This window comes from Cyclopterus lumpus, chromosome 17 (genome assembly GCF_009769545.1).
Source record: "Cyclopterus lumpus isolate fCycLum1 chromosome 17, fCycLum1.pri, whole genome shotgun sequence".
Taxonomy (NCBI): Eukaryota; Metazoa; Chordata; class Actinopteri; order Perciformes; family Cyclopteridae; genus Cyclopterus; species Cyclopterus lumpus.
Genome location: NC_046982.1, coordinates 14,767,660 through 14,792,474, shown reverse-complemented (window position 1 = coordinate 14,792,474; position 24,815 = coordinate 14,767,660). Strand labels below are relative to the sequence as shown.

The 24,815-nt window shown below is 41.3% G+C and overlaps 1 protein-coding gene across 2 annotated transcripts in view; it reads left to right on the top strand.

The window, feature by feature from the left end:
• The window catches only part of st6galnac3 (ST6 (alpha-N-acetyl-neuraminyl-2,3-beta-galactosyl-1,3)-N-acetylgalactosaminide alpha-2,6-sialyltransferase 3), a 58,352-nt gene that overhangs the window by 11,635 nt on the left and 21,902 nt on the right, over positions 1–24,815 (top strand). The window contains exons 2-3 of one of the 2 annotated variants that reach the window (XM_034555762.1): positions 8,454–8,648; positions 16,966–17,375. In XM_034555762.1, coding sequence (XP_034411653.1) covers positions 8,454–8,648; positions 16,966–17,375 — 605 coding nt within the window. Of the gene's footprint in view, positions 1–8,453; positions 8,649–16,965; positions 17,376–24,815 lie in introns of those variants that run through there. The other variant, XM_034555763.1, reaches the window with a different exon arrangement.

Here is a 24,815-nt window from a genome sequence, read left to right as displayed (position 1 = left end):
GACAGCGTTTCAGCCTCTAGGGACAGCGGGCCGTATTTCTTTGGTCCCGGTGCAGTCAGCAGATATCCGGGTCAAGACTTCCTTTTCCCCTCTGCTCATTGTTTACAGTCCGGTGAGCAACTTGACGACCTGTAAAACTGGTATGTCTTCACGAGTAATCAGCTGACGAGCTCATTTTAAAGGTTTGCAATGTGGCCGATGCGTTCCACCTCTTGAGCCCTCCACACATTCAGCCAGCTCTCCTGTGACAGAACGTCGCAGATTCTGCATATGAATGCAGATACATGTCATAGAGAAAAGGCTTGTTTATTCATTTTTAACTGTTTGATTTACAGTTTATTACTTTTTACAAAGCTCAACAAACAACAATAATAATGGAAATGTTACAATCACACATTGCAGTAGTGAAAACAACTGGATGACTGATGTTCTGGACAAAGGCAAACAAGACGTTGTACAATCTCTTCTGCTCAGATTAAACCTGTTTGGACAGTCGTTTAGTCTATAAAGCTTATGAAATGGTTGACAAATGATTGTTATAAAATGGGGATGTCTTCAAAACCCAGACCTTCAGTTTACTATTGATGATCATTAATGACATAAAGCTGCAAATCATCACATTGTACAAGCTGTAACGAGCAAATGTTTTGGCATTTTATCCGTTAATACATTATTTATATTGAAGACTGCACTGTTTAACAAGCGCACCAAAGACCCACATCCAGGGAGGAACAATAGTGTTAATGGTTGTATGCAAGAAATGGACAGGGACGTCAATCTCTCCCCACAGCAGAGTCGTTATGGCAGCAGGAACATTGAATCTTAATATGCCTCGTTTCAGACAGGTAGACTCGTTCTGCCCACAGAGACATGCAGCTTCTCAAAGAGCAGACTTTTCTACTTCACTCTGACAAACGCCTCGCTTCCTCAAGTGAGCGAGCAGCAGCCGGAGCAGTGGAGCGTAGAGCGCCCAAACTCTTTCTGTGAACATATGGCGGTTGGTTTGTTTTTATTTTATTTTTTCCCTCGTCCCAAAAGTTCTCTGGATCCAGAACGGGAAATGAATATTGTAGAGTGTTTAATCCTTTATACTTGTGGGGATTATGTTCCATTTGATATCAGATATGCATTAGTCAAATGGGTTTTGACTGCTTTCCATTCACGCATACAAGTACATGCACACACACACACACACACACACACACACACACACACACACACACACGCAGAGTCTCAGACACATAAAAAGCAAACAGATTCTTTTTTTTGGGAGCAGATTAAGATTCTATGTGATGTTCTGTACAATAATGAAGCAGTATCATTCCAACAGAGCAGATTAGTGTTCATTTGACCTGGATTGAAGGATTTTATTTTCATATGTCACCGCTGATAAGGGTGATATTTAACGTAAGCGGCACACACCGAGAGGCGCAACATCAGGACGCTTTACGATTGTGCTGGAAGAACAAAACATTTTAGCAATGGTTTTAATGTAAAAATACAGAGTGTGCCGCGAAGTAGACAACATTCACACACAGTTTTGAGGTACATGCACTTTTCATTTTCTGCTCCTCTATACTTTACTCTGGCAGGGAAATATTACACTTATACTTTTTACTGCACCGCTGTTTGACAGCTGGAGATACCTGTTACTTTTCAGCTGAAGAAAAGCTTATGAAATTAAACACATGGCTTGATTTAACCTGTGGTTGTCAACCAAAAGAGGTGTTTAGTTAGCATTTCCACTTCAGATATGTTTCCTCTCTAAACTTCTCCAATATTTCATTTAAATAATCGTTCAAGTTCACAGCATCACAGACAAATCAGGTTGGCTGGTGGACTGTCAATCATCGACCACGGTATAATTTATGTAAAATACATATATATATATATATATATATATATATATATATATATATATATATATATATATATATATATATATAGATGTAGTAGACTTTCTACCTAGACTAACGTCTGGTATTGACGGAACTAGAAATCTCACTCCCACTCAAATGATGCTGTGCAAAGTTTTTATCGGTTGCCCAAAGTACCAGCTAAATACTGGCTAACAGTACGTTTTTACATTTAGCTTTTTCTCTTTGATATGCTGCAAATAACAGTATGCACACTATGAATAATGTATGGTGTAACAAACTGACACGAGTCAATGGCAGTTAATAATCAGAGCAAACGCTACTCTGAGTTCATAGATAAGTTATAGCCATAGTGGGGAACATATTAGTGTGGCGCGACACTGTCACACTTTTCAGTCTTTAAGTGCGACTGCTCTGTTGTTGTTGGTTCCCACACTTGATGAATATTCTTGCTGCTGGAATGTAAATGAATGAACACGCTGTAACCCCAAAAAAAGGAAGGGAATGTCCCTCAAGTGCAGAGCAATAGTGAGGAGAGGCTTAACTCCTTCGCCACATGATGGCTGTGTGAGGTGACTGCCCCCTGCTGGGCTCTGCAGGGACCAGCAGGCTGCAAACCTATTTACATTTTACGGCACTTTTACTCTGAGGGAATTTCAGAAGGAAATATTGTAATTTTTACTCATCTACATTTATCTGACGTGAAGTTAATAGATTTATTTTTCTACAAAACATATGATGAGCTTCTAAAACAGTCAAAAACTAGTCAGTTTAGTCTGGAATTGAGTCCATAAAGTCTTATTTTCTCATGAAAACACAAATCTTGCTTGTTTCAAGATGCAGACATTTATTGTTGGTCTGAATCAAAACAGGTTGAATAAGCTTTGTAGGATAATTATTGACAGATTAAACAGCCTAATACTTTATAAAGTGGATAAAACCAGCTTCATCTTGAACAACCATATATCGATGGGCTTATTTGGCATAACTAGTATTTTCACTTATGTTACTTAAAGTACATTTTGCTAATAATGTTTCTGTACTCTATACTTTTACTTGTAACTGAAAGAGAAAGAAAATAATAATTTGCCACCTTGATGATGAGTAAGGACCCAAAAGACTCATTAATTAAATTATTTGTATAGTCATAAACCTCATATAAATGCAATAACATCTACAAATTGTATTAATTCTCTTGCACAGACCCTGGAGCAGTCAGAGCCCCGGTCTGTTACATTTGGAGGGGAACTTGTGCGTGACCATGTTACCAGCAGCAAAGCGTCGACCTCCCCCTCCAGGAAAATAATAGTTTGTTATCTCGTACTTGGATGACTTTTGAAGCGAGACCTTGGCTGGGAATATGACAGGAATTAAGTAATTTATCTGGACCCCCACTCTCTATCTCAAGAGTGGTTGTTTGGACTGGTCTCATTCCCCTGGAGAACAGCAGGAAGGCATTTAAAAAGAGAGAAGGAGGAAGAGTGAGAGACCGTAAATATTCTCTCAAACGCCTTAATTGAAATTTAAAATTTGAACTGCTCACTGGACCGTGGTGGCAAGAACCAGGTGCCTGGGACGTAGCGCTTTTGCATTGCAAATGTAATTTTCTTTTCTTTTCCCCCCTATTGCCCAGGAGCCACTCGAAAATTGCTACCAGATATGTTTTTTCATGAGCCATTTTCTTCAGGTTGAGCCTCTCATTATTCCAATACCCATTGCGATTAGTTTTTTGGATTGAGCTACAGTTTGGTCCTGTTGTTTATGGAGATGGAGCGTCAGTCTTTATGGGAAATTGTATTCTCTTCATGCTCAGATAGAGCCTGATGGAGGAGACATTTTGATTGCACAATATGTATGGGGAAATAAACAGCTGATGTGCTTTCATTCATCACACTATTGGATGGGGGCACTTCTTGTCTATTATTTTGTAATTTTCAAATGTATTGCCTCTTCGGTGTATGCTAAGTAGGGGAATGCTGCAATGATTTATATAGAAATTGATGTTTAGTTATTTATTTTCCTCCGTACATACCAAACACTGAACAGTCACATCCTCATACTGAATATGTTCTTGCCAGAGATGGAGGAATTATTCAGATACTTAAATAAAACTTACCACGCTGTGGTGTATAAAAACACATTGCAAGTTTAAGTCCTGCATTGAAAATGTTACTTCAACCACTATATTGGATATTTCTATAATGACAATGTGAAAGCAATTTGAAAGGAGTCGCTCATAGTGATGAACCTACAAAGAGTGATCACATGCACAGCTCGGCTCTGCTTTGAAGGAGCTTCATTGTGAGTTGCTGCTCATTGTCTCGCTTGTCCAGTCCGCAGCTTTACTCTTTTGATTCACTCTCCCAGCGCTGTTTCCAGCCGCAGCGCGCAGCTGTTTGCAAAGAGAAAGCTCTGATAAACTGACAGTACACGACCTGCCCAGCACCAAACAACAGGCGGAAACAGTTTGCAAGTAGCTGGTGAACATAGTGCAGAATTTATTATCTAAAGAGACAGATATTTATCTCAGGAGTTGGTGGAGACCAAAAACAGAGCTATATAAAAGTGAATATTGGACTGATGAATGCGAGTGTTGCTCCATAACTACAACTTTAACGGAGATGATATGTCAACGTTGTGCTAATAACCTGTCTACACTGAAATCTGTGTTGTTAGGTTTAAGTGCAGTACATGAGTAAATGTACTTACCGCTAGTTATATTCTACTACTTGCTATCTCAATTTCTGCCCTACGGATGCTTTAATTAGGAGGTCACCAGCGATAACTTTCTGGCAGTTTTCCCTTCAATATGTAACCTAGTCACACAGGCCCACTGCAAGCGAGAGACCGGTAGAAGATTATAGCTCTTTCGTGTCCTGGGTCCCAATGATCCCACGCACTCTTTCTGAGATCCATAACTCTTCAGAGAGGGTTTTAGCACCTTTTAAAAATAACCCCCTCAAAGCCTTCGGTGGGGGAGTGTTAAATGAAACATCCCGGGGCAAAAACCAGCAGAGGTTCTGCAGTTAATGGCCATCAATGTCTGATTTGATGGTCGCAAACAAGCAAAAATGTTTTAACATTGACCGAAAGCTCTAATGTTGAAACCTCATAGTCTCTCTACTCCCTCACTGCTCGTATTCAGACTCCCCATTTTGGCTCACGCTCCCCAACTCCCCCGACTGTTCGCCTCCCTCAATGTCAAGCCTGTCAGCTTCTCTGTCAAACGACTCAACAGGCCGACTCGTGATCGCTCTGATGGATGAGCAAACTAGGAGAGCAGTCGTGAGTCTCGCACTCGAGCTAGCGGAGGTCTAGCACCCCGCTACGCCCACGAGCCTTGCAATTGCCCCGAGAGTTTGACACATCATTTCCCCTGTGATTTGTGGCCAGATTGAGGTTGAAAGAGACAAAGACATGTTCGGTCCTCATGAGAACAGATGGATGTTGCAGTGCTGCAGACTGAGCAGAGTTTTTTTTACCTTTTTTTTTTTGGAATGACAGAAGTGTCCTTTCAGGAAAGTGATCTATTTTGTAAAAATACTTTTACATTACATTACATTACATGTCATTTAGCTGACGCTTTTATCCAAAGCGACTTACAATAAGTGCATTAAACCGTGAATCCAAACTCAGAACAACAAGAATCAAGCAAGTACAATTTCTTCAATAAAGTTAAACTACAAAGTACTATCCGTAAGTGCCATTTAAGTGCTACTAAAGTGCTATCGGTAAGGGACATTTAAGTGCTACTACGGCATTTAAGTGCTACCTATTCAAGGTATAGTCGAAAAAGATGTGTTTTTAGTTTGCGCCGGAAGATGTAGAGACTTTCTGCTGTCCTGATGTCAATGGGAAGCTCGTTCCACCAATGAGGAGCCAGCACAGCAAACAGTCGTGATTTAGCTCGAAGTGAAGGAGCTACAAGCAGATTGGCAGAAGCCGAGCGAAGTGAACGGGCTGGGGTGTACGGTTTGACCATGTCCTGGATGTAGACTGGACCCGATCTGTTCGCAGCACGGTACGCAAGTACCAATGTTTTGAAGCGGATGCGGGCGGCCACCGGTAACCAGTGAAGGTCGCGGAGGAGCGGAGTAGTGTGGGTAAATTTCGGTCGGTTGAAGACCAGTCGAGCAGCTGCATTCTGGATGAGCTGTAGAGGTCGAATGGCATTAGCAGGTAGACCTGCCAGGAGGGAGTTGCAATAGTCCAGCCGTGAGATGACCAGAGCCTGGACCAGAACCTGTGCCGCCTTCTGAGTGAGAAGGGGTCGTATTCTCCTGATGTTGTACAGCATGTACCTACAGGAGCGTGTTATTGCGGCAATGTTGGCAGTCAGGGAGAGTTGACTGTCGAGCGTCACTCCGAGGTTCCTGGCAGTCGGAGTCGGAACCAGCACTGAGTTGTTGAAGTTAATAGTAAGGTTGTGGGTGGGAGAGCCTTTTCCTGGAAGGAGGAGAAGTTCAGTCTTGTCCGGGTTAATTTTCAGGTGGTGTGCGGACATCCACTGAGAGATGTCGGTCAGACAGGCAGAGATTCGTGCTGCTACCCGTGTTTCAGATTGGGGAAACGACAGGATCAGTTGGGTGTCGTCAGCATAGCTGTGGTAGGTGAAGCCATGCGAGCGAATGACAGAGCCAAAAGAGTTGGTGTACAGAGAGAAGAGAAGAGGACCAAGGACTGAGCCCTGAGGGACCCCAGTAGTCAGAGGACAAGGCTCAGACACAGATCCTCTCCAGGTTACCCGGTAAGAGCGGTCGGTGAGGTAGGATGAGAATTAGTATAGAAGTTTTAGTATATCAAGTACTTCTTATTTGTCCTCTTTGTGCTGTTTCATACGGGATCAAAGTTGAAAGCCCTCTGTTTGTGATCAAAGATGGGCGGTAATGCCATGAAATGATTGCGTGATGTAACAGCATGCAATCGGTAGAATGCCAGGGCAGCAAATGGTCAACGTCTTTTCTTATCCCCCACCCCCCCTCAAATGTTTGATCTCGTCTCTGAAAAGCAAAGCCTCCGGCGCCTCCCTTGGGATGTTTGATGTTGGAGATCAGAGCGTGTGGTGGTGCAGGCACTTTGGCTATGGGGGCTTCACCAATACAGCACGCCACATCCAATCTTCTCACCATCAGATAACTTCAAAGAATCTGCGAAACACCACTTCCTAAAAATCTGGAGTTCCCACAGGTGTTGTCTGTTGGATTAGAAGCAGGTTATTGAAGTTTCCTGGGAAAAAATAAATAAAACACACACTCTGACTGACGAAATCTATTATCACCTCAGGCTCTGAGATATTGTAGCACACCTCAATTTTTTTCCATCACTCTCTGATTCTTCTCTTTTCTGCACATTGATCTCTTCTCCTCTAAGAACTTTTCCCGTCTTCCATCTCTTATCCATTATTCATCACTCAGCTCTTTTTTACCAGGCCATAATACCTCTTATGGTCAGACCATCCTTGTGTGTTCTGCAATTTTTAAAACAAAGACGCCCCAGCTGTTGCTTTCTTAGTAGAGATGCTGAAACAGAAAATGTGGATTACAATATTTATGCACAGTGGACAAGGTCCCTAATCCTCTGACTGTGATACATGAAGACTATCTATCTGTGAGACTACTTACACAGTGGTATCTAGAGCTAAATAACAACAGCATGGTAACAGGCTCACTGTGTTGATGCTAACGTGCTGCGGATGTTTAGCAGCTGGTACAATGTTTACCATTTTTACTGTTAGCATGCTATAAAGAAAGTCAAGCTGATGGGAATGTCGTTAGTTTTGCAGTTATTTGCGCATAAACCAAATAGTTAATGAAATGAAAAGTCTGACCTGACGATGGCGCTAAATGAAAAGTCGCAAAAGTCGTCAGGGAAACATGAATTTGAGCCAATCCATCAAACGACGTTGAGTTATTTCACTGAATAAGGAAAAACCTTGACGGGTCAGAGGATCACCAAAGTCAGCTGCATTTATCTTCTTGGGACCTTGAATATCTCACTGAGATATTTCACTCTCAATCACAGATGTCAACCTATGGTGGCGCGAGATGAAACGTCAGAGGAGCATCTCAGTCAGTGGGATTTATTATATTTCATGAGTACTCATCCACTAGTTGAGATATTTCAGCCCGAAGTGGTGAAAATAAATGTACGACAACTATACAACATTTTTCAGCTCTGCTTTTCTGTCAATGAGCATATATCATGTTTATTTTATTATTACTATTATTACTATTAGCTTGGATCGGCTCCAGCACCCCGCTACCCTAAATTGGGGAAGTGGTTCGGATAATGGAATAAAATTGAATATATTATGTCCAACAAAATGTTCAATCGTCTTCTTTTTCTTGCTTGGTAGTTATGTTGTTTCTTTCATACAATATATTTGTTGTATTGCAAATAAGAAATATTTTCCATTTCAAAGTATATTTCTTGTTACTTGTCAGCTGTGACTGCTGGCTGATTCATGATGCAACTGGAAAGCCTCACCTTTTTGATTTACTCTTCAGTTCCAGCTATTAAACTACTGACAAGTTGAAAACCTTTTTTGTTTGACGTGCCCTCTCTCTCCCTCTACAGAGGAAGTCGCTGATCGCCACCAGTCTGATCGTGGTGGTGTCGCTCTTCGTGGTCGTGGTGAACTACTCAGAGAAGCCCTACTTTCTCCTGCAGCCAGTGTTCGGGCAGACGTTCAGCAGCCACTGGATGTTTTCCAAGCAGCCGTACAAGGCCTTCAAGCCTCATCTGGGCTATGTTAGCATTCCCAAACAGGAGGTGAGGGACTCAGATAGACACTGACCACCAGGCATAATCAGAAACAGCATTTTCATTCATTAAAACTTCATATTTGTTTCATCTGTACAAAGATGTTTGACTAGACTTTGTTCAGAATTGTGCTACATTTCCTGCTGCAATTACACATTTCTTTGACACAGTTTGTAATACTGCAAATTCATACATATTGCAATATTTTCATCAGTGGTCCATAGGCTCCACCGCCCTTCTATGATCTGCTTCGTGATACATTGTGACTCAACAGACATATTTTTTTAATGAAAATCCTTGAGACTGTGACTTTAACTTAAAGGGAAAGTTTGTATTATTAAAGGGGTTGTACGACATACTTATCCATAGTCAGTGTATAACTACAGTAGGTGGCGGGCAACACAACCCAGTCAGCAGAATAGAAAAAAAGAGAAGAATGGTGTAAAGTACTCCTCTGGCAGAAAGGCTGTCTATATTGCTGTTATGTACTTTATAAAAGTTTTCAGGCAAAGGGTGATCAAATTAGCCTTAGACACATTTGTAAGTACCATTCGGTGGTCCATGAAGCCAAGTTTTAGCAGGAATATGGACACTTGTGTAGGGGCCTTTTGAAACTAATCTTAGGTGGGGCAGAAAAGAACTTCCGTATGAATTTGACACTAGACCAACCATAAGATGTTTAATTTTCAGCATAGCAGTATGTTGTCAGAGATGTTCTGAAGTCAAATATATCAGTCACTGTCTGGAATTAGTCATACATTTATTTTGACAGGAGCCCCAAAATCATCTTAATATCATCTTAAACTGGATGTAGACACAAAAGTGCATCTCTAGCTGTCCCCCATCGGCTCTGTTCCATTGATACATCCATGATCAGCTCAATCTGGGCCGTTTGAATGCATTTACCATGGATGTCAATATATGGATGCACTACAGTTGTAGAATCGTCTGTTTCAACCACGGAAATGAGAGTGACGGCAGTCAGGCCTTGTGGGCACTCATGCAGGTCGTATTAAAGCTACCCATAACGTTGTCAATGACAGTTTGCTTGCAGCGTTTGCCGAGTCTAACGCTGATATTTCAGGAAATGTGTGAAACCTAAAGCGTTTCCATACTTTGCTATATGTGTAATATTTACTGAACTTCCAGGTCGTATCCCTGGTGATCTTGAACCTCCGTTGTTGAACCTTGTTGTCTCACTTTGGCTTTCTTTTGGCTAATCATGTTACACAGACTTCCTCTTACCTCCACTGAGACCAAATTGAAGCAAATATATTGATTCAGTCTCAAATCTTCTGCTCAATATTTCTACAGCTCTGTCTCGCCACCACATTCTCCACCCCGGAGCACGCCTCCTCGAGGAGACTACAGCTCTGGTTGTAAACATCCAAGATAATGTCACAAAGCATTAAATAAATGCAGAACAGAGCATCAGTAGTGTTCAATAATATCTACTAATACTGTATATACATCATCCAGTACGATTTTATTTTTCATATCGTTTTTGTGTGTGACATCTCTGCAATGAACCTCTGAACAGGACCAACATGTAGTCATGACAACAGGTTCTAGAAACACGAGTAGTGTCCTGAATGTATGAATTGCAGTTGTAGGTTTATTTTGAAAAGTCTACAAATTGAGAGGCAGGCTCTGTAATGGATCCATTAGATGATATAATATTCCTGTTGATGATATCATATATTCCTGTGGAGAACATGTAAAAGTGAGTATCCTAGGATGTTGTTGTTCACACCACAGGAAACCATGCTCTTGCTGAGTTGTCAACCCTGCCTCCTTAGCTGTGGATAATATTCCTCTTAATGTCTCCTATGTGATACCCAATAGATCCTAAATAGGTACACTGACTATGGATATCTCATACAACCCCACGTAAAACAAAACGACTTTGCCTTTAAAGGATGCTCTGTACACTAGACACAATATTGCAGCTAAAAGTTCAACATTAAAAGACAATTCAAGATGACAAATAAATGAGGAAAAAGGTCAAATTGATAATATTTCCGTAATCAAGGCAACAGAGAGAAACATAACATATGGAGTTGAGGGTGATTCTTGAATGACACAGAGCTTCACCTCAATAATAACGGCGTATTCAAAATGCACTTATGGAAACAGCACTGCTCCTCCTTGAGGATTTTCTTAATTCATTATATCAGATTCTCTGTGATAGATATGTAAATGCCTGTTTGCTGTCTCTTGTGGGCATTATTTCTTTGTCATTCCAAACACCCATGTCTGTAATACTATTCTTCCACCTTCAAACAGCTCTGTGCTGTATATTCCCCCCACAATTTATGAAAATTGAATTATCAAAGCCTTTTAATTCCCACCGCGTAAAAATGTAAAAACCAAGCTGTGTGTTTGTTGTTTGGGAAGGCAGCCGGCGAAAAACTGAAATTGTGCTGGTGGATATTGAGTAGTCACCCAGGAAAGTTGTATAATCGCTTGCAGAGATGCATGCATGTTTTCGTCTGACAGGTGCTTTTTCGGTTTGGGATGCAATACATCTAGATTTGGAGTTGTGATGGATCCATAATGAGACGTGGATGCCTAATATTCAGCAGCCTGATATTTGCAGATTAATGCAGAGCGTCACCCTCTGCCTCCGGAGAGTTTCATCCACTGAACATGGGCCCAGAGGCAATCACGACTTACACCAATCTCTATGTCTGCACCTCCTCCTGCCCCCAGACAAGCCTACTTAAATCACTGCCCTCTCTCCATGGAGACTAATGCAAATCACAGGAAAGTCTGGCAGCTTCTGCAGAATTAGGCCTCTTCTCAGCTCAAATACCCCACCAGTGAGTTCTCTATGGCGAATCAGAAGGGAGTGATTGTGCTGAATGTTGGAGTATAAAGTGTTCTGCACGCTCCCGAAAATTCTGACAAAGGATGGACAGCATAGTGGAGGCCTGGTCAAGGTGATATTCTTGTGCAAGGTGTCCTGAGTGATTACGTCCGGTGTGAAAGCCTGCTGTGTGAGCTGTCAGCCTCTGTTAAGCACACGGAAACTCCTTAAGAAGCGGTCATATTTCTCCCAGACAGTGAGGCAGTCGTACACGATCCACAGTGGGGTGTCATTTCAGGTGTTAGAAACCTCTTGCAAGCATGTATAATGCATAACCTGCTAGCATGGGAATGGTCTGCCTTATTTTCCTCATTCGATTGAGTCTGCCTCCAGGTGTGATAAAATGTTCCTGCTCTGCTTTCAAGAGAAATATAACACATTTGTCTTGTGGCACTTTACATTCATGCCTCTGGTCTTTCACAGATGGAGAGAGAAACTCTTTTTTTTTAGTTGAAATGTAAACAATGGCCAACATGAGTACAGAAAGTGCTTCTATTTTTGGATTTCTTTCTGAATCATTTTAATGAGAAATCTGGAGCCGATCCGAGTTGACATTGCCAGGGGTTGACCTTAGACAGGTCGATGGTGTCTGTGTGAAATATAGAAAATAGAGACAGAAAACCATTCACACGATTATTTTTTGGGGCTTTTTTTCAGTTGAACTGAAAATAGTCAGGAATGGAGAAAGAGAAAATTGAGAACATCTATCGAAGGGCTGTGGGTTGGATTCGAACGTGGGCCACTGCTAAGGACTCAGCCTTAGTAGCTGGGTTATCTGCTCTACCAGGTGTGGTACCGGAGCGCCCTGACCTACTGACAATTTGGAGACAATTAAATGATGTCTTTGGACTGTGTTAGGAAGCTAGAGAACCAAGCGAAAACCCATACTGGGGAGAACATGCAAACAGAAGGCCCCGATCCTCTTGCTGCGAGGCGACACTGCACCGCCCTCATCAACCAAAGCAATTCAAATACAAATGTTTAACTAATGATTGCGCTTATGTGCACCGTTATTTAATTAAAGTAATCTTCTATTTGACGGTATTTCACACATTAACTGTATTTTACCTCCTCAGCAAGTATTCAGATCTTCTTTTTTTTCAGTAAAAGCTGTGATACTGCACTGTATACGTACTATAAATACATTTAAGAGACATCCATACAAATTACTTACTTCAGGCAGAATGAGTAGGATTTGTCAGTTGGGGTTTGTGAACACAACATTCAAAAGCCCCTCCCCCAGGGCTCAGGGTTTAGGGTTTAAGGCTCAGAAGGGTCAGGCCAACTTCAGATAAATTCTAGTTTTGGAACGAGCTTTGTCCACTTGCCGCTTCTCTCGCTATATTTGCGTTTTTTCGGCTCTGTGTCCGTCATTTTTGCAGCTTCCTCTTGGATGCTTGCAGGGTCTAAAATGACTAAAATTACGTTTTCCTCACTACCACTGAAATCTTTGTAGAGCACTTTAGACAGCATATATATGGACTATATCATACCATATAATCTATGACTATTCTTGATTTAGGAAATGCCTTTTGGAAATAATATATCATAATTTAAGGAATAACTGCCATGGTGGCAGGTGACCTTAAATGTGTACCCACCTCAGCCAATATTTTACCCTGTATTTGGCAGGTGGCAGATGATAAAGGCGTTCCCTGGATGAGTGCTTATGATCTGGCACCTGGTCGCTATGTTTTTATAGAGGTTAACGGCCAGAAAAGTGCCGAACGCAGTAGAATAGAAAAGAAAAGAAGATAATTCACCCAGAGGACCCCGCCACAGACTTCTAGTGGGTCATAAGTGATGCTTGAGAGGGATTATTTGTGTATCAGTCAATATATTGTTTTTTAGGAAAATCCTACTCATTCAGCCTTTAATTAAAAGTACAAAACCATTAGCCTTAAAATATTGTTAACAGGGTTATGCAGAATGGCTCATTTCAGAATAATGTTTATTTTATTATTGGTTTTATTATTAATGTATTAATGTGTATAATGCTTTAATGTTTTTGGTGGTAAAGCTGGGGCTAATTTTAATTATGTAATACACTTCTGGGAAGCTTGAAGTTAACATGTAATAATGTGTTTGATAATGTTTTGGTTTATTAATCTGAATCTGCAAAGGAACTAAAGTTATCAGATAAATATAGTAAAGAAAAAAGTACAATGAAACCTACAAGATTATACTTAAGTACAGTATTTAAGTAATTATACATAGTTACATTCCACCGCTGCTCTTAAGTATAATGTGTGTCTCCCATGAGCAGCATTTGGAATTAATCACTTTTGACCAACATCAGCTCATCAATGAATTTGTAAGTGCCATGGAGGCATCTTACACTGGGACTTGGCACCTTAATGTAATAATTATTGCTTATTAATTAATCGTGTTTAGAGCATTTTAATGAACGTCAAGGTTAAGTTCACACCCCATTGCTATAATTTAATGATGACTGAGTTCCAGGCATTAAGCCCACTTTTAAATAACCCACTTTATTTTTGACACATTGCAGCATTAAAATCTCAAGCTTTGAGTAGATTTTGTACTTATCAGAGAGTGACGAAATTATTTGGATTATAAAAGCGCTGTTTGCGGTTACTACATGAAACACTGAAACAGCCGGCATAAACATGAAACTGAAAAATGAATCACAGCTGAGAGGATAAAGACGCCATAACATGTTATTGATTTACAGGATGTAATGTTCAGAGATTTGTCGGGAGCTATAGATTCCAGTCATATATATTAAATACAATTATTCCGTTAAGGTTTTTTCAGTCGTTAGATGAACTTTGTCAATGCACGTAAATCTGATTAATGTTCATGGGAAGCTGATTATGTTTCTGTAATGGAAATGAACCGTTTCAATCTCCTTTAGACAAAACATGTGTGATGTCGAAACACTTAAATGTCTTTAAGCATTTAACAGAAACTTGGAATAATTAAATTGAATGACCAGAGCTCCACCCCACAAATGGTTAGGAGGTCTGACCCAGAAAGATAGTACGACATAGTCTTTTTACAGTCATAATTATTGATGAAATGTTTGCCCCTCACCTCCCCTCCACCTCTTGCTCCTTCCTCCTTCCTTCCGGCGTCCTGCAGACAGGTCCTTCTGCCTGACAGATGTTTGGCTGCGTCCCCGAGAGGTGACAGAGATAGAGAGAAAGCCAAAATACAAGACGACTATACAATAATAAGATCTGTAATTGTCCCTCTTTGCTGCGAGGTCAAGATGAGCTGAACTCTGAAAGCAGAGTTCAGCTCATCTTGACCTCACTGTTACCTTTAGAAGAACACTATGATAAATGTCCACCACAGTTTCTATTTTTGTAAACTACTCCGTTGCCCGTTTTGTTTTTTAAATGAAGCTTAATACAGCTTAATTAATACAGGAAATCTCTCACTTGGTTCTCTTCATAAATGTCATAAACTTCATACGACCTCAGCCTTCTCTGAGCGGCTCTACTGCAGCAGCAGCTGTGTATTAAATGCCTTGCTCAGGGGCTGTTCAGCGGGAGGTTTCCAGTCGTTAACCCATGTGTTTCGTATGCAGTAAGCCGGCCAGTGTTCCCCACAGAGTTCAGCCAATCTGTGTGTGCTGAGAGGCGTGATGGAGTTATGAGCTGAGCTAAGGCCAGCGGGTGATGATGGACGAGCCGCTGACAGCTCAAGGCTGCGGTGATGTGTGTCTCAACCACTCAGTCGATGGAGAGCTACCAGCCCAGAGATCATTTATAAACCTATGACTGAATCCATACATGACAGGAAAAGCATTAGCAGGTAGCTCTGTAGGAGGATTCAGAGCCCTAAACTGTTGATCTTTTGCATGCATTACAAGGAGTCATGTGAGCGCTGATAAGCCAAAGCAGTCCGAAATAGAATTCACTGGATTTTCTTGTGGGATTGTGTGTGCACACTCAAACTCTTGTTTGTTGATTAAACGCAGAACATGCAAGAGAGAGTTTGATGTTCGCCAGGCAGAACGCAGCACAAATACAATTTATATTCAAACCGGTGACATTACAGTTATTCTCCTTTCACGCAAATGATCAAACAGGGTTTAGTCATGACACAATGCTTTTTCTTTTTTTAACTTTCTCTTGCGTTCATTCACTTAAATAAGTATAATCTCATCAAAACAAACCAAGCATATTAGCTTCAATTAGGCAAATCCCCCATTTTGGATTCAGAGTGGAGCTTTCCTTCTCTGTTGGCAAAGCGTAGCAAAGAGCTATTATTGAAGATTCATTACAAATCCCCTCGCTCCAGTAAAGTATTATAAGATGTATAAAAAAAATATACAGTAAGATAAATGACGCAACTCCCTTGCTTCTCCGTTGTGCATTGCTTTGTAAGACTCTGTATAACCTCTGAGGTCCTACATTTAATTAACTTAATACATCTTAGTTCTGGCCACAGTGGCATTACTCTTAAGACATAAAAGAAAATGATAAAGAGCCTTAAAGCCCCAAATGTATTATATTTTATGCTCTGATCGCACAAGCCAAAACATCACTTTGATATTATTATTGCATACATATAATAGTATATCACAAACATCGTGAGATGGAAATAACATGTTTTAGAAGACGGTTATCAGTCAGTATTAAGAAAATAACCTATTAATTTAAGTTCAATTAAAAGACAAATCTGACATACTTTGAAACTGCTTCCAGGTAATTTCCCCATTTGATGTCTTAATGGGATTTACTATCTTTTACAAAGTTGCACAATAGGAGGATATTTATCACTTGTTTCCCAAAACTTTTTCCCTGTTCCTTAAAACAAAATGGCCATAAATTGTTGAAAAAGGTTTGATGATCAGGAGCATTGGTTACCTCGACGGGAGATATGATTTCTGGTTTTATATCCTGATTTTTGTCTTTTATTCTGTTTTATGATGGTAATTTGTTCCCTCACCAACCTTTCTTTCATGTTTAGCCTCTCAATGAAAGGAGATGTTGTTATCTGTATACAAGCAGGCTAAAAGCATCGCTCTCCAGCTATGAAAGAAGATGATAAAAGCACTGCAGTATTTTGCACTGTGATATATTTCCTCTCTTCTAGGTCTCTGTTCTTATTATCTAGTTTTCTTGTGCCTCTATTGTGTGAGCTGAACCACATCCCTTGGTTACTGATATAAGTTATAGTCTGTTAGTCTCTTTAGCCTTAGCTGTAGCCTCAGATGAAACAGAATAATTAAGTCTTGCATATTTAATTAAGCTTGTGCATTATAGTCAGCATCCTGACCTGAAAGACTTGCTTTAATAAGACTTGCCTCAGACTCATCCTGATTGAATTCAACTTAAGACTTGACTTGGCCCTGTTTTACATGACTTGAGACTCACCCTGACATGCTTGGGATGCAACTCAAACGTGTCCCTATGGACTCGAGACTTGTCTCAATTATGATAACGATGACTTGTCGTCACTGACTTGCTTGCTCTCCTCCAGCCTCTGAAGCTGCACTGTGAGCTCTGCAGCATCGTGTCCAGCTCTGGACAGATGTTGGGCCAGGCTGCTGGCCAGCAGATCGACCGCTCTCCCTGCATCTGGCGGATGAACAACGCGCCCGCGCGGGGCTTCGAGCGCGACGTGGGCCAGCGGACCACGCTGAGAGTCGTCTCGCACACCAGCGTCCCGCTGCTGCTGCAGAAGCCCCACTACTTCTTCGGGCAGGGCAACGACACAGTCTACGTCGTGTGGGGGCCGCTCCGAAACATGAGGAAGGACGGGAAGGGCATCGTGTACAACATGCTCCGACAGGCGGCGGAGAATTACCCTCACGCGCGCATTTACGTCACCACGGAGGACAGGATGAACTACTGCGACATGGTCTTCAAGAAGGAGACGGGAAAAGACCGGTGAGTCAAATGTGTATTGCTTTATTTGTTCCTGTTTTTGGCATCGCAACATTCCACAGCAGCCGTCCAATCTTTCAGTCAGTACTTTCACATTTCACCGTTCTGTTCACTGCTCTAGTATCGACCGTATCGATAATGATGGTGTGCTCAACTTTCTGTGCTTTCCTTGTCTCAAATCCTCCCTTTCACAAGGCCTTATCATAGTGAGTTACTTAACTTTCCCTCTGAAGAGGCTCACGGCGCTGGAGTCTGGGGAAAATGCACTTAATGAGGCAGCATGATTCTGGCAGGCTTTCTAAACACCCTGGTTGCAGCCAGTCCCGCAACTTCTCTGCCAGCTTCTTGGCACATTTTGAATGGGCAAAAAGGGTAGAATTATTGAAGTTACAGATCAGTAACCTTGGAAGTTGGAAAGAGTATTTTGTTTGTTGGAGACATTTGGCAACAACGTATGCTAAAATTGCACTCTGTTATTTCAAGAAAGACCCACCTCGCAACTCCTTTCTCTATCAAGTCCCCAACGAGATCAGCAGGTTAATGCCTATGAGAGCCAGGCTCGCCATTGTTTAGTATGGACCTCATTTATAAGACCAACTTCTGCTCATTTCCACAGAGCTTTGCACTTCTGCGTCCAGCCCATGTCATCAAGACCTCTCTTAACTTCTTAAGAGGATTAACATGTTTGGTAATAGGCGTAGCATCCAGTCCATTCCAGCCCCATTGTCTCGCTCCTATTCAGGATGGCAGGGTTAACGCTGAATGTCATGTAGAGCGTCCGTGTTCAGCCTGGGCTCAGCTGTTCCGGAGACCCACGAAGCACAGATAGAGATGTGGGCTTAGGGAGGATCGCTCGGGGAGAAGAATCTCATTACAGGACATGATGCTCCTGGGTGTGATGCAGCGCTTCAATCATTACTGATTGGTAACAGTGACAGAAACTCAAGGTGTGAACAATGAACCGAATACAATGTGACGATACCTGAGAGGTTTCTCCATATGTCTGTGTCCCTGCCTGTCCGTCAATTTTGTCTGAAACGTGGCTGCACAAATACCAGTATTTAGAGGTAATTAGTTTCCACGGTGACAGCTTTTAAATTGGCCTCAAAAGGTATGTTTTAATGTAATCAGAGGGAGTGAAGGGAGTTACTTATATAATTATGTTACGCTATGGTGTTTCTCCAGAGATAAACTCCAGCTCTTTTCGTGGCTCACAGCCGTGCTGCCTATTTTTCTTTTAGTCTACAGCAATGTAACACTCTCAAAAATCTAAAACGATTTATTTTCTCGTCTTATCAATTCACTACAACATAACACACTCTTCAAACGCTTTTACTGGAGCAGCTCATCGGCCTTTAGTCATTTGTGTGTGAGTGTTCACTGATTTAATGTCACTGCTCGCTGTACGGTCTGATCCTCCGCCGGGCGGCGATGGAACAGTGATCGAACACAACTCTAATTATCCAGATAGCCCCGAGCAGAAGAGGTAACGCTTCACCTCAGCTTCGACTGGCTGATCAGGTGTAATGCAACGCTAGCTGACTGCCTGGCCAGCCGTCTCTCAGCCTGTCCTCAAAAACCACACAAAAAGAATCTTGTCGAAAAGCTCAGTCATGTCTGGACATGGGTGAGAAAGTTGAACTTAAGGAGACTCAGAGGTGGAGGGGTCACAATGATCTGAACTAGGTTGAAGTAGTCGAGTTAGAGCAAGAAGGAACTAATGAGCAGCGACTAGCTGATTCCCAATGACAAACTGCACTCTAATTCTAAGCAGATTTTGAGTATGTAATTAGTTCACACTGGAAAAGTGATCAAATCAAATATACTCTCGGTGATTTCTGTGAGAAACACTTAATAGACCTTTCAAATAGCAGACATGTTGACATGCCATAGTGGGAGAAGCACAGGTGTCTTTTCGATGTGTCTTATCATCACCTTATGACCACCTGTAAAAAAGGACTCTTATACAGTAAGTATGATACTCTCATGTTGTAGTATATATATATATATATATATATATATATATATTGTTTGCAATGAGTATACAAACTAATGTTTAAAAAAAATGCAAGGAAACAATAGAATAAACCAATAGACGTAAATCAAGATTAACATTACCATTTAATGCCACTAAAGATGTATTGCAAACGTTTTGCGATGTTCCTCACACAAAAAAAGAAGCTTGATTAAAATGTTGCCACTGTTTGCCACATAAACAAACTGCTTACATGTGGCATGTCGTATGGATTTGGCCGACAGTCGATCGTGGTAATGACAGAAACTGCTCTTGTAACACCTCAGGAAGCAAACAAATAAGTGTTACATGTGTTCACTGTAGTCACAGTGTAACTGACGATCGTTGGCTGTGGCGCACATTATAGTTCCTTCTTACAAAGAACAAACCGTGAGGGACGTGTGAACATGTCTACATATATACTGTACTTCATTTAGTGTGCTATATGGAATTGGAATTGAGTGTTTGTTCTAAATAACAATGTTTCGTGAGATTCTAATAGCATGTACAGTGACGTACATCAATCTGCAGGAGCGATGCTCTCAACTCTTTAACATCCAGTTATTGAATACATGACAGATTCTACATCATCTCATACACGGGATTCTGCGGGTGAAAATTGTTTTTGTTTGCTGGCCGCAGAAGGCCATAAAGATACAACTCTCCATCTCACAACGGCACATCCCCATTGGGTCATTTCTCGCTTCTCGTCCTGCACTCCGGCTCCATCCAAAAAGTCAAAAAATAATCTGACAGAAATAGGCAGACCAACATCTAACAGGAGCCAAGACAATGAAAAATATGACCACGGCCCTGGATGTAAACGTATCTGACAGCAGCTTAAACACATGATTCATGTGTTTGCGCACTGCGGCTGGAGGTTGCACGGGCTGAAGCGATCTATTATCAGCGCTACCTCCTGAGCTGCAGTCGCTGGCTGACGGACCGTATCGGCGCGGCCCTGTTAGCGGCGGTAGATAACAGACCTCACGACGACACAGGACTTAAATCACAGTGTCACTTTACAGCACTGCCACCTGGGCCTGCGTGACCCGGGTCTCTGCTTCCCTTCATGGCATGTGTATGCACTTAACTTTGTGTGTTCTCACAGTTCTGACACTGTGGCACATCATGTGGGCAGTTTCATTTATCCCCGGGAGTAACTATTCATTCTTGTGGTCGTTTTAAACCGTTTTAAACGTCTTTACAAGATATCTTTTGTACTCGTCAGTGGACACAGACATGTTTTTCCTTTGCACTCGTTTTTCTGTCTGGTTGATCACGCAGAATGCATTTTCAACCTTCCAAGCACCTCATAATTATTTTTTATCCTGTATTGTGTTCATAGATTTGCAGCCTACTTTTTCTTATTGTTTCACTGTGGTTTGCCTAAAACCGAGGAATGTCATAACGTTTGAATGATAGGCAGAGAACATAATCTGCAGATTCATTTGTAATTCAAATATGATTTAGTTGCAGTCCTGTATAAAATAGTTAGAAATGAGCTCCACCTCAACCAGCTACAAAAGTAAAATCCTGCGTTTACATTAAAGCACGAGTAGAAAATAATCTAAAAATATAATATATTATATTCACAAGCTCTTTGGGTACTTTTAATACTTTTACTGATTATAATTACATACTTAAGGAACATTTTCAATGCAAGAAGGGTATTTTTGCAGTGTTGTATTAGTACTTTTAATCAAGTGAAGGATACTTCCTCAACCCCCTTAATGTGCAAACTGTATGCAGACCAATGTAGAGCCTCATGTAGCTGTTCCAGACCTTTTAATCCTAATCTTCAATCCTTTTAATAGACAAACCTGACTATCTTTGCATATGAATCTGCAGTTTGTCGCACCACCTCTTTTCCTGTGACGGTCCTGAGCATCATCATGGAAAGCAGAGATATAAACGAAATGAATGCCTTCCCAACAAAACATTACTGGAGGGTGTGAGTCATGGTCAAAACGTACACAGGTGACCTTTGATATAAAGAACACAGGTGCCATTTAGGTATAGCTCATTTACTTCTATGTACTCCAGTTTATATTACCTCCAGTCATTCTGATGAGCATCCAGCATGAAATTTCATTACTTGTTTCGTTCAATATTTTATGGTGTCTCACATCTGGCTCTAAATTAACTCCTGTTGATGAAATAAGAGGACATGGGTGCGACAGTAAAATCCGTAAGGTGACGCAGTTTTGAGGGATTGTTTTCTAATGCAGACGCTCGTTTCTTGCTGTGGTTGTCAGACGAGTGCAGGCACAGTGTAAAGCAAATGCTACATGAAAGCTCTTGCCTCTGAACAATGAAATAAAATAGTCTGATAGAGGAAATTATTTTTCATACCACACCAGAATCAGTGGCACAAACTGAACGAAAACACAAATTATCCTCAAAGGGCTCGCCAATGCCTTGGGTTAAAATAAGAGTCTGACGTAAGAACCAAAAATGGATGTTTCATCTGTAATTCATCATCAGGGGTGAGTCAGTCTAATCGTGGTTGAACCTAATAGCAGATCCTCCACTCTCGTTGGCCTCCAAATATGTGGTGAATTTTATTTTAATCTGTTTTTATTAGCGTGAATGTCACGGCTGTGTAATCATGCTTCATAATCTCCAGCCGTCCACTTCATAACAGTGTAAGTACCCCTGGCAGTCAGAGCGCATTCATCCTAAAATAGTTAAAAACGCCATTCAGTTCAACAGCCTCTCTGCATTATGATGATGAGAGATTTGGTTCCATATTTGTGTATGTGAACAGCTCTTTACCAAAGTCACTTGTCGCAGATCTGAGAAAAGCCTGGACGAGCTCCATAGACAATGAAGTGGGAGAGACGTACGAGGGGAAAAGCACCCAACGGGATTTGGTTGGGACGAGGGAGTATTTTCTGTTTAAAAACTGACAAGATCTCTGGGGAATTAGTAGCATGCTTGTATTTGAACGCTTAAACAAAAAATATTTGTATTCCAAAAGTCTTCTGTTCATTGACGGTGAAACCACTTGAGGCTACACTCCTGATAATGCTACATGTTTCGGCTCAGTTCCTGTATACTAGGAACATGTTGCTGTTAATACTGTTGTATTATTACTTCACCCTGGACCTTTTCCCATGCTTTTGTGTCGAAGTGACTTTGAAATTGGTCCAGTGTTGGCCGAGAATGCTGCGTCTGCATAGAACTTTTGGATGAGCGAGTTACTGGCTGAGTCTGCTCAGCCAATCACACAAAGAAATGCCTGTAAAGGCCTTCAGTTGGCGTTAGTGATGCACAGTTCAACCCACGACCTGACTTTTCCTGCTCTCTGCTCGCATTGTGAGTAACGGTTACGATCGGCCAACAAACAAAGAAAAACAGATTTGAGATCTGTTCCGATCGGCTCACTACTTTTCTCTGTTTTGTGTGATGGAGAGAACAACAAAAGCCTCATTTTGTGAGGGCACTGCTCTTATACTCTGTTGATTTCACTTCGCAGAGAAATTACGGAGAAAATCACTTAATACGCAAACCCAGTTTCACTTAACAGAGATCAAATGATCCTCTTTGTTACAGCCCCACTTCATTGTGCTTTTATGTTGGAAAAAGAATTGTCTTCATTGCAGGTTTGAAGTGTGTGCTATTACACACAAAGCAGCTGACAATTGCTGCCTGACCCTGAGATGCTCGGACACAAAGTGAAGCAATGTGACAGAAGACTCTGAACTTTGTTGATGCAATCTGCATCCCGATGCGATCAAGAGCAGTGCAACCGCCAGTGCACAGACATTTGTTCACAGTACGTGACTGTGCCCATAATTGCTTTGTGTATTGGATGTCAATAGAAGAGGAAACCTGTAGAAGATTGAAACACAATGTTTGCAGCATCACCACAGAGCTGTAATATCATGCTTAGCACGACGAGCCGTTTATAGAGAACAGAGAGTGAGAGGATTCATTGTGTTTCTCTGCATATGAAGCCGAATACGGCCCTAAAAATATGCACGGAGCGTGTTGCTCTCCATCCAAAACAAGAATTTGTCACTGAGCAACCGTGTAATGACATTACATTTATGTTGAAAGCTTGTAATTGCTGTGAAATTATCTTATTAAACAAAGTCACTGGAAACCCTGAAAAACCCCAGAGCTCTGGGAGGATGTTCATCAGGTCAAAATCGGTCAATTCTGAAGAACAAGGCAATCGTCATCCCAAAGGAAGAGGGGATCAGCATCTCGTTTGTGTTCTTGTGGCCCTCTCTGAGAGAGAAATGAGGCGGAGCGAGAGAAGCAAACCGTCAGCTGAATGCACCGTGCAGCCTTCCTTAAAGGCCATTTGCATTTGTATCCTAATGATGTAATGGCACTCGAAGGATGTTAGAAACACTATAAGTCCAGGAGGGACATCATGTTGGTCACTGGATCCTTTTATCCTCCATCTTTGTATTAGGGGTGTTTATTCACAGCCTCTGTATTCTGTTTGCACATAAACTAATAAAAGAAAATGCTGGAAATACATCACTCAGTAGTGTCGACTGTGGTTCAGTGGTTAGCAGGGTCTTCCTTCAATCAGAGGATTGGCGGTTCGATCCCCGGCTCCGCTAGCCCATGTCGACAAATTAACCCCAAAATTGCTCCCGTAGCTGTGAATGTTAGCTACTCCAGATGCGCAGGTGGAACCTTAGCTCCTCCCATCAATGTATGAATGGGTGTGAATGGGTAAATTATGTCATGTAGTGTTGAAGTGTGGTCGGAAGACTAGAAACGTGCTTTACAAGTACAGGTCCATTTCACTTGCACTTAACTTAAATATTTCCATTTTGTTCTACAGTTCAGAGGCAAATATTGTACTTGTTATCCAAGTTAGCAGATACTTTTCAGATAATACTATAATAATAATAATATAATAGACATTATTTTTTATAATGGGTACTTTTACTTTTTGTACTTTAAGTATATGTTGTCAAAGTTTGAATGCATGGCTTTACTTTTAATGACACTGTGATGTTGCTACTTTTACTTGAGTATAAGATCTGAGTACTTTTCCTACCTCTGATAAAATACCATAGTATTAGTAACGCTCTATATACCATGTTGATAGTTTCTTGCCTCTCTTTTTTAAATTTTTTTAAATTAATACTTAATCTTATTTGCTCTCTATGGCTGAAAATGTGCGGACTACTGAATGTGATTGTTGAGCATCTGATCAAAGACCATCTCCATTAATATGCTGCAACAGCCTTCATTCTCCTGGAAGGATTAACCACTGGAGTTCTTTCCCTCCCATTCAGCCACATGAGCATTAGTGAGGCCGGGCACTGATGTTGTTCGATACGGGGGGCTTATAGTTGTACGTTATGGGGTTATGGCTTAGCTTTGAAGCCTGCACACGTAGTAGCAAAAAGGGCTGTGATTGGTTAGGATGCGCTGCCTGTGTCAAGTCCACCAGT